The sequence below is a fragment of the Eptatretus burgeri genome, chromosome 2 (assembly GCF_056783735.1).
Source record: "Eptatretus burgeri isolate ZD-2024b chromosome 2, Ebu_testis_v1, whole genome shotgun sequence".
In the NCBI taxonomy this organism is placed as follows: Eukaryota; Metazoa; Chordata; class Myxini; order Myxiniformes; family Myxinidae; genus Eptatretus; species Eptatretus burgeri.
Window position 1 is genome coordinate 115,709,427 of NC_140962.1, and position 8,951 is coordinate 115,718,377.

Sequence of the window (8,951 nt, forward strand, 5' to 3'; positions counted from 1 at the left end):
CTATATCAGAATCGTAAAATTGCCATAGAAACATTTGTTTTGGAAGAGCATTTTAAAAATGAACTCAATATGGCATTCAGCACATCTTTAAAAGGATCACTTTTTAATCTGTACAAAAATGGGCAAGTCTTCAGATTGCAAAACCACACTGACCATAATTGTATACAGTATGTGTGTGTGTGTGTGTGTGTGTGTGTGTGTGTGTGTGTGTGTGTGTGTGTGTGTGTGTGTATATGTGTGTATATATATATATATATATATATATATATATATATATATATATATATATATATATATATATATATATATATATATATATATATATATATATATATATATCTTGTCAACAAAATGTTAAAAATAAAAAGAGCACTAACCTCAAAGAATGTTCAACATGCAGAGTATTTCCAGAGTGAACATTGTGTCGATCAAGAAGACCTTCATTCATAGTTGGATCCCCGCATTGCCAGCTGAAAGCAAACCAGCATAAAACTAAGGCTAATGCAAACAACAATAAAGGTTCTGAAAATTGTAGCTTAAGTTCTCATATATTTGAGAAAAAAAATATATACATTTAGGAAAATAAATAATGGCATCATACGACAATTTGAGAAGCATCCATTTGTATTAATGTGTACGTTTGACTTCTATGCATTCATTGTACATGCGCCACTGGACAGAATCAGTCGAAAACTGATGTTTGTATTCAGGGTGTGCAGTGGAAGGTTTTAGGCAGTTTAAAAAGTCCTGGGGATGAAACCCATTTCTATGCAAGACAGAGGAATCTTTCTATTCCTTTAGGATGGGTTTTTTTAAAAAATACATAGTCGAGGAAAGAGCCGGTATTAGTACATTGAATGGATCATAACAAGACAGTATCAACATTGAGAGAGGGGGTGGGGTGGGGGTGGGGTGGGGGTGGGGTGGGGGTGGAACACTTTAACAGCAGAGTTGAAAGCCAAGATAAGAGGCAAAATTGGACAAACAATGGGTGTGAGGGAGGAATGTGGGGCAGGAGAGGATGCACAGGGTGGACAAGATGGATACAGAAGGAAACTCTCAGGAGGGTAAAGTGGAAATTTGGATGGCGGGGGGATTGGGGTGGGGGATTAAAGAGGGTTGGAAAAGATCATGCTTTTGGATTGTGGACAATCCAATATTGTGGTGAACAGGTGTCTTGAAGACCTGGAGGGGAAGAATGGATTTGAAGAGAAGGTGAAAGTTGGTTAAAACAGGAGGGGGAAAAAGCAGAACAAATGAGTGAGAGGTGAGCAGTGATCTCCTGGATTTTGGTAGTTTCACCAGAAGGTGGATGATGGTGGATTGTTTGTGCCCTGCAGAAACCTAGAAAGGGGCGGGGGGTGGGTAGGAGAGAGAAGGTCACAAATCGCATGGAAAGAGCAGTGGATGCAAGACCAGAAAGGAGGCAGGAAAAGATAAGAGACCATTGACCTGGCTGTGATTGCAAAGTGATAAGCCTGTGGACTCAGCAACTTCAATGTGGGATATTCCAATAATCTTGAAGGCTTTGGTTTTCCATGGCATCAAGCTAAGCTAACTTAGCTGTGAGGAAGGGCAACCTTGAGTCCAAAAGAGAGAGAGAGAGTAGTACTTCTGTCAAGCTGTGCAAGATGAAGGTCTTGTAGTGGTGGATATGAGTTCAGGTGTGCTGCGGAAGGGCTTTGCAAACAGAGGATGCCCAGTTGGCAGCTGGCTTTGGGGGCAAGCTTTGAAATGTGGTTGCCTATGAAGGATCATGGCTAATAGTGAGACCCAAGAGTTTGAATGACAGAACTTTCGGAGAGAGATAGTGAGTGTGAGATTTGTCGGATTGAAAGATGTATTCCAAGTGATTGACCCTCTTGTGAATTTGTCATGGTCTTAAGATGGAAGATTCTGCAGCCTGCCAATCTGAATGATGAGGGATGTCATGGCACAGGGTGGAGTCATCAGCGAATGGATAAAGAGATTTTCTAGAGAGTGACAGAGATCATTTATGAAGATCAGGAATAGGACTGTGACAAGAACACTGCCTCGGGGCACTCCAGTCTTGACAGAGAGAAGAGATGAAAAAGAGTTCTGTTGGGAATCAACGTTGAAAATCTTGACGAGAGTCGATGAAGTCAGTGATCTAAGAGTTGAGTTGACTTTAGATTCCATAGGCAGACAGTTTAGAGAGCAAGGCAGGATGCCAGACTGTATCAAAAGTTTGAAATATGTCCAGATAGATGGCCTTCATCCATTGTTGGGTGAGTCGTAGCAGCATGTCCAAGGTAGAGTTCCTAGGTCTGAATCTGAATTGATGATCTCAGATGAGGTTGTTGGAGAAAGGGAGGATTTCAGGACCTTGCTGATGATTGGAAGTAAACTGATAGGTCTGTGGATAAGGGGATCACAGTGGTGTTGTCTGATTTCCAAGGAGGTGGAACATGACTGAGGGAAAATAATAGTGTGAAAAGGGCAGAGAGGGGACATGCAAGAGCAACAGAGCAGGATGTTGAGACATGTGAGCTGATGCCGTACAGCCCATTTGCAGAGTTAGAATCAAGGGTTGAAAGAACCTTCTCCACCTTCGCAGGTGCAACATACAGAGTCCAAGAGTAGTTGGATACAACAGGTAAGGATGGGTACAGAGACAGAGAGACAGAGAGACAGAGAGACAGAGCGACAGAGACAGAGAGACAGAGAGACAGAGAGACAGAGAGAGACAGAGAGACAGAGAGACAGAGAGAATTCCACCACCAATTCCACCACCAGGATGGGGGTCAGGTCAATCAAATTGGAGGAAACAATAGCCAGGGAGAGACACGAAGGAGTCAAGGACGTCTGGTGTGAGGAAGGATTCTGTTAAACAGATGATGTTTAACAGATTCTATTTATCCACAGCGGACTGGATTGGAGAGATCTGTCAAGTTGGAACGGAGGCCCCGGATGTTTGAGGTCCACATAATCATGGGGGGAGGATGCATTGGGATGTTGCAGGATGGGTGGGGAGGCAAGTAGAGGTGGGGGGGAGGGGGATGAGGGTAACTGTTTGAGCGTGTGGGTTGCAGGGGAATGTTTGCACAAGTCAGGGATGCAGGGGAAAGATTATGTGTGAGGGGTGTTGAGGAAGGGTCGAGTGTGTGGTGAGCAGGAGAAGGTTTGAATGTGACGAGTGCGGGAGAAGGTTTTAGACATGAGGTGAGCATTTAAGGGGTGGGGTGAGAGGGAAGCATTGAGAGGGTGGGGTGCAGAGGGATGCAGAAATGGTGGGGACATGGAACCCTTGCGGTGGTGGGTGGGGTGGATGCTTTTCCTGACTGTATTCCTGATTTTGATAAATGTGAGATAAAGATCATGGCATGGGGGATTAGATTAGAATGGTTGTTAAATGCATGGAGAAATGATGTGCTGTATGAGCGGGGATTGGGAGAGTTTTCAAAAATTGTGGAGAAAATAATAATAAAAAATAAAAATAGGACTGCTATGCCTGTGCTGAAGCTCACCTGGATCAGGAGCAAGTCACTCAAACCCCCCCCCTCCAAATCCCCCAGGGCCGAGACCCTGAATTATTTTTTGAATGCCATGAACACACCTTCATACATCATGGGTGATGAAGGTTGTGGTCAAGACTCGTTGAAATTTTGTGTGTAGTTTGGAGAAGAGGAAATACCTATTTTGGTGGGTCAGAACCCTTCCTCCCCACCGCCTCCGGCGACTCCCTTAATGAGCGCAGATCTTTATGGAGTCATGACACTTTGGTACATCACGGGTGAAGAATGTTGTGGTCAAGTTTCATCAAAATTGTGTGTATAGTTTCAGAGAAGAGAGTAAATACCAATTTTTGGGGTCGGGGTCAACCCCCCACCTTCCCCTGGAGACCCCTTTAATGAGCAAAAATTTTGATGTGGTTGGTACACTTTGGTACACCATGGGTGAAGAATGTTGTGATCAAGTTTCATCAAAATTGTGGGTGTAGTTTCGGAGGAGACAGCCAAGACCTATTTTGGGGGGGAAGAGGGGGGGGTCAAAACAGCCTCCCCTCCCCCAGACCCCCTGAATGAGCGCAGATTTTGATACTGTCGATACACTTTGGTACGTCACTGGTTGTGATGGTTGTGGTCCAGTTTCATCAAAATCGTGTTTGGTTTGAGAGAGTAAATACCTGTTTTGGAAGGAGTCAAAAAACCCCCATGGACCCCCTCAATGAGCGCAGATTTTGATGCGGTCAATAAACCTTCGTTCTGCACCAGATATGAAGCTTGTGACTAAGTTTCATTAAAATATTTTGTTTGGTTCAAGTGATAATGACTGAAGTGTTTACGGACTGACCGACTCAATGACACCTACGAACACTGCTCGATCACATAAGCTCACTTGACTAAAGTCCAGGTGAGATAATAATAATATAATATAATATAATCCAACAAAAACAGGGGCAGGGTCTACAAGGAGCCAATTTGATTCGTCGTGATGATGTAAAATGCTGTAATATTTTGTCCAAGTACTGCAAAACTGAAGGTTTCTGAAAGTGCCAAAAAAGGTGATTTGTGTTCTGTAGTGTTTAAATATATAATTCAATCGAAATTAAATAGAGATGTTAAAGGTCATAAAAAAGCTTTTTCAGAGGTTTACCACCATTGATGCAGAGTATCACACCACCTTATTTAACACGTCACATAAATTATTTGTGCCTGTTGTTTGTGTTCTGTATGAGGTCCTCAAAAACAGTTTCCTGTTTGGAATGATTTTCAATTTTGTTTGATGGCCAAACAGGCAGACAGAGTAAAAACACACTCATCATAATAAAATGTGCGATCGGGACGCATTCAGAGTGGAAGTAGTGCTAAACTGCAGGTTCGTGTTCTGATTTGTGTTCTCAGCATAACATTCAATTGAAATAAAGTTGTTCGTCGATCAGACAAAATGACAGACAGACAAAGCCTGGTGTTGGCTCAGTGGTTAGGGTGGTGGCTTGGGATCCTAGCGTCTTGAGTTCAAGCCCCGTCGGCTGCTGAATTAATACACCAGGAGGTTGTCTCAGCCTGTCATCCTTCCGAGGTCGGCGAAATGAGTACCAGTTCCAGTGTGTGTACTGGTAGAGGGGCACTGCATCAGCGACACAGTCGTGCTTCAAGAAATGATAGCTACCCCAGCAGCGAAGCTGCCATACGACCACCACCACCACCACAGACAGACACAAGTAAACAAATTGCTTAACACCGCTTTTTGCTTCGCATGCATGGGGTAACATATAAATATATATATATATATATATATATATACACAAGTGCAGTGTGTGTGAATTCCACCCATTGGTTGGACAGTTTGACTCGGCCCACAATTTCTATATTTCACCCTTGAGAATGATCCTTTAAAACACCCGAGCATTTACCATTTAGAACCCCTTCTCTCAAGCAACGCTTTTATTGCTGAGGTTACGCAGGTCCTTGCTATTATTTCTATTTTCTCTTTAAATTGTGGGTTGAATAGATGACCGACGAGTTTCTATGAAGTCGGTGAAAGCACGATAGGGCAGCAGAAAGCGTTACATATTCCGCCGTTTTGCCGTGGGAACGCCCATTTGTTTTTATGAACGGGAGGTCGTCAGGTCAGGTACGGGAGCATGCGCCGGATCAGCACGTCGCTGCGCCCAACTTCCGCCGGTACTCCAGGAGCCTCCGTATGGCCATCTTCCAAGGGACGATGAAAGTAAAGATGAGAGAGCTTTGGTAGGGGGAGGTTGAGCCTTTGTGGCTGAGTGGAGTGGGGGGGGTAGAAATGGTGGGATAGAATTTGGAGGTTGAGGCTTTTTTGCTGAAGAGTTGTCAGAAATGTGTGTGGCCGAGTGTTTGGGGTAATGTGCTGGTAGCAGTGAAAATGTGAAACAGTGAGTTGCAGAAAAAAAATACAAAAGTGAGGGCCTTGATTGACATTTCACAACATGGTCAAGGGTGGTTGTCTACTACAACTACTACTACTACTACAACAAGTACTACTACAACTACAACTACTACTACAGCAACAACTAGAGGGGGGAGCACTCGGTAGAGTGCAAAACCTCCACCGCCAATACTGCTGGGTCACTTAAGTGAACCTGATATCCTTTTCATTGCAGGTCAAAACGGATCAGACTCTACTGAACCACGATTGAATAAACTAAACTAGATCGACGCGCATGTAGAAATGCCAAAAAAACAAATCGAAATTTTTTTGAAGAAAAAAAAAAAGGTGCAAAATTTGTTTTTTTGGCGGTTGGAAATCACTTATAACATGTAGAAATGCAAAAAAAAAAAATTCTAATATTTTTCAAATAAAATGGACATTTTTTTGAAAAAAAGGTGCAAAATTTGTTTTTTTTTCTCTAACAAATTTTTTTGGGGGGGGTTGGAAATCACTTAAAACATGTAGAAATGCAAAAAAAATTCAAATATTTTTCAAATAAAATCGACATTTTATTGAAAAAAAATGTTGCAAAATTTGTTTTTTTTTAATCTAACAAATTTTTTTTTTGGGGGGGGGGGGGTTGAAAATCACTTAAAACATGTAGAAATGCAAAAAAAAATTCAAATATTTTTCAAATAAGACATTTTTTTGAAAAAAAGTTGCAAAATTTGTTTTTTTTCTCTCACGAATTTTTTTATTGTGGGGTTGGAAATCACTTAAAACATGTAGAAATGCAAAAAAAAAAATTAAATATTTTTCAAATAAAATCGAAATTTTTTTGAAAAAAAGTTGCAAAATTTGTTTGTTTTTTCTCTCACGAATTTTTTTTATTGTGGGGTTGGAAATCACTTAAAACATGTAGAAATGCAAAAAAAAAAATTCAAATATTTTTCAAATAAAATCGAATTTTTTTTGAAAAAATTTTTTTTTTGACAAAGTCCAAAATCTAATGGCATGATCCTTGGACCATACTGTTCACAAACAAACAAACAGACAGGGGTGAAAACAGTAACCTCCGTCCATCTTCGATGGCGTTGGGACCCACAGCTCCCATTAGCACAGCTTGGATCCCCCAAGGAGTTCTCGCAACTTCATGGAACATGAAGGAATAAAATGTGAAACGATGACAGAAAGTTCATCAGGGCATCAAACAAGTTCGTATTTCGAATCAGTTACAAACAAAACGACGAGGAGTCTCACAGCGGGGACAAAGCAAAAAGACAATTCGGGAAAACCGGAGAACCCTCAAAACAGTAAAAACGTTTACGGTCACGTGACGACGTGATGACGACACGCGACTTCACCAGGTGAAAAATCATTCCGCGCGGAGCGATGGACGACGCTCTTACAAGGTTTCTCAGATCCTCCTCGGAGAGCGACGCGTACTTGTATCGCCCTCGTTCGAACTCGTATCTCGAAGTTTTCTCAAGTAGTAACACCTTTCGCAAATTAAACGGCCGTTCGCGATTTGCCCTTTGCTTGTAGCACCGCGCGATCAATGTGCACCAACACGGACCCCGACGAGCCACGACTCTCCACCAAGACATCCCAAAAGCTCAAGAACATCCCCCAACGATAAGAAACCGGAAACGGCGCTTTCTTGTTTTACTCGTCTCGTTGTAGTATTTAAAATTATTACACCAATCATCGCTGCCAGCGTTCATCGTCGAAAGATGAAGGTTGTGCTTTAGAAAAATTTAATTTTGGGATAGAGTGAATCAACTGAATATATATAGCTCAATTATACACCGCCTAATATCAGGTACACAACGCCGATGCATTACTCTGCCGTCGTGGTGTCCGGGTACGAAAATGAGTCGCCGCTGCCGTTTTCGTTTTAGGAAAGAAGTGACGAGCGAAATGTTTTTTTTCTCTTATATATCGAAGGGTAAAAGTATTCTCTTTTCCTGACTGACTCATTTCTGTCAGCGCCTCAGAGGATGTGGTCGTTCGCCCGTCAAGACGCCATTTTTGATCCAAATTCCAGCACCTGCCCGCCACCCAGCGTCGATAAAGAAAATGCCCGATCCATTCAAAATCACTCGTAAATTTTACCTGAAAAAAAAAGTTGAAGGGATTGTTGAATTCATGAACCAGAATGTTTGTTTATATGTCGGACGTGAGGAAAGTGGGGGCGAAACTGGGAAAATATTAAAATAAAATTAAAAAAAAGCTAGAGGAGGATATAAATAAAGAATGAAGGGTGTCAGAGTGAGGATTAAAGAAGATAGTAAGAATAGGGAACAGAATTACAGAACTTAGAAGGGGAAGGTAGACAGTATAACGGTGTCCAGGTGGGCACTGGGCAGGGTTGAGATTCGTCCGTATTTGCGTACATAATACGTAGATATAAATGCAAAACATTTATTCTATAATTCCAGCAGAGAGTGTGTGTGTGTGTGTGTGTGTGTGTGTGTGTGTGTGTGTGTGTGTGTGTGTGTGTGTGTGTGTGTGTGTGTGTGTGTGTGTGTGTGTGTGTGTGTGTGTGAGACCGCTGTTTCTCGACAACCACTGGTCCGATCCAATTGAAACTTTCCAGGTATATTGCTGGGGACCTGAGGATGTGCCTTTTCAAGGTTTGATATTAATCGGACAAGTGGTTCCCAAGTTATGGCCATTTATTTACCAACCAATGACAGGACACGGTACTGCGTTGACGTGGCCGATGGGGAAGAGATCCTCAGCAGCGTACCCCATTACGGGTTACAACGAACGGATTTCCCGATAGGGATGACTTCGTGTATTCTAATAATTTCTCGATTTCTTATGCGCATTTATAGATAAACAGAATGCCCCCAATCCAGTCGTCGTTTACAAGAGTGAAGGAACAGCCTGTGTGGTTGTTTGAAAGTTTTTTTGGGGGGGTTTGCACGCACGGCCACGTGAGAGTGAAGGAAGGGCCTGTGTGGTTGTTGTTTCTGGCATGCGTTTTTTTTTTTTGTACGTACGGCCACGTACTAGTATAACTAATGGGCCCAGTGGTCCATTGGACCAAATTTTCATCGGTCTTCACGGCCTTGGAG

The 8,951-nt window shown here is 42.4% G+C and overlaps 1 protein-coding gene across 1 annotated transcript in view; it reads right to left on the reverse strand.

Moving 5' to 3' along the window:
• Window positions 1–7,522, reverse strand: part of NADK2 (NAD kinase 2, mitochondrial) — a 96,427-nt gene extending 88,905 nt beyond the window's left edge. The window contains 3 exon segments of the mRNA XM_085870860.1: window positions 378–442; window positions 444–470; window positions 7,278–7,522. Coding sequence (XP_085726986.1) covers window positions 378–442; window positions 444–470; window positions 7,278–7,475 — 290 coding nt within the window. The 5' untranslated portion in view covers window positions 7,476–7,522.
• Between the last annotated feature and the right edge of the window lie 1,429 nt (window positions 7,523–8,951).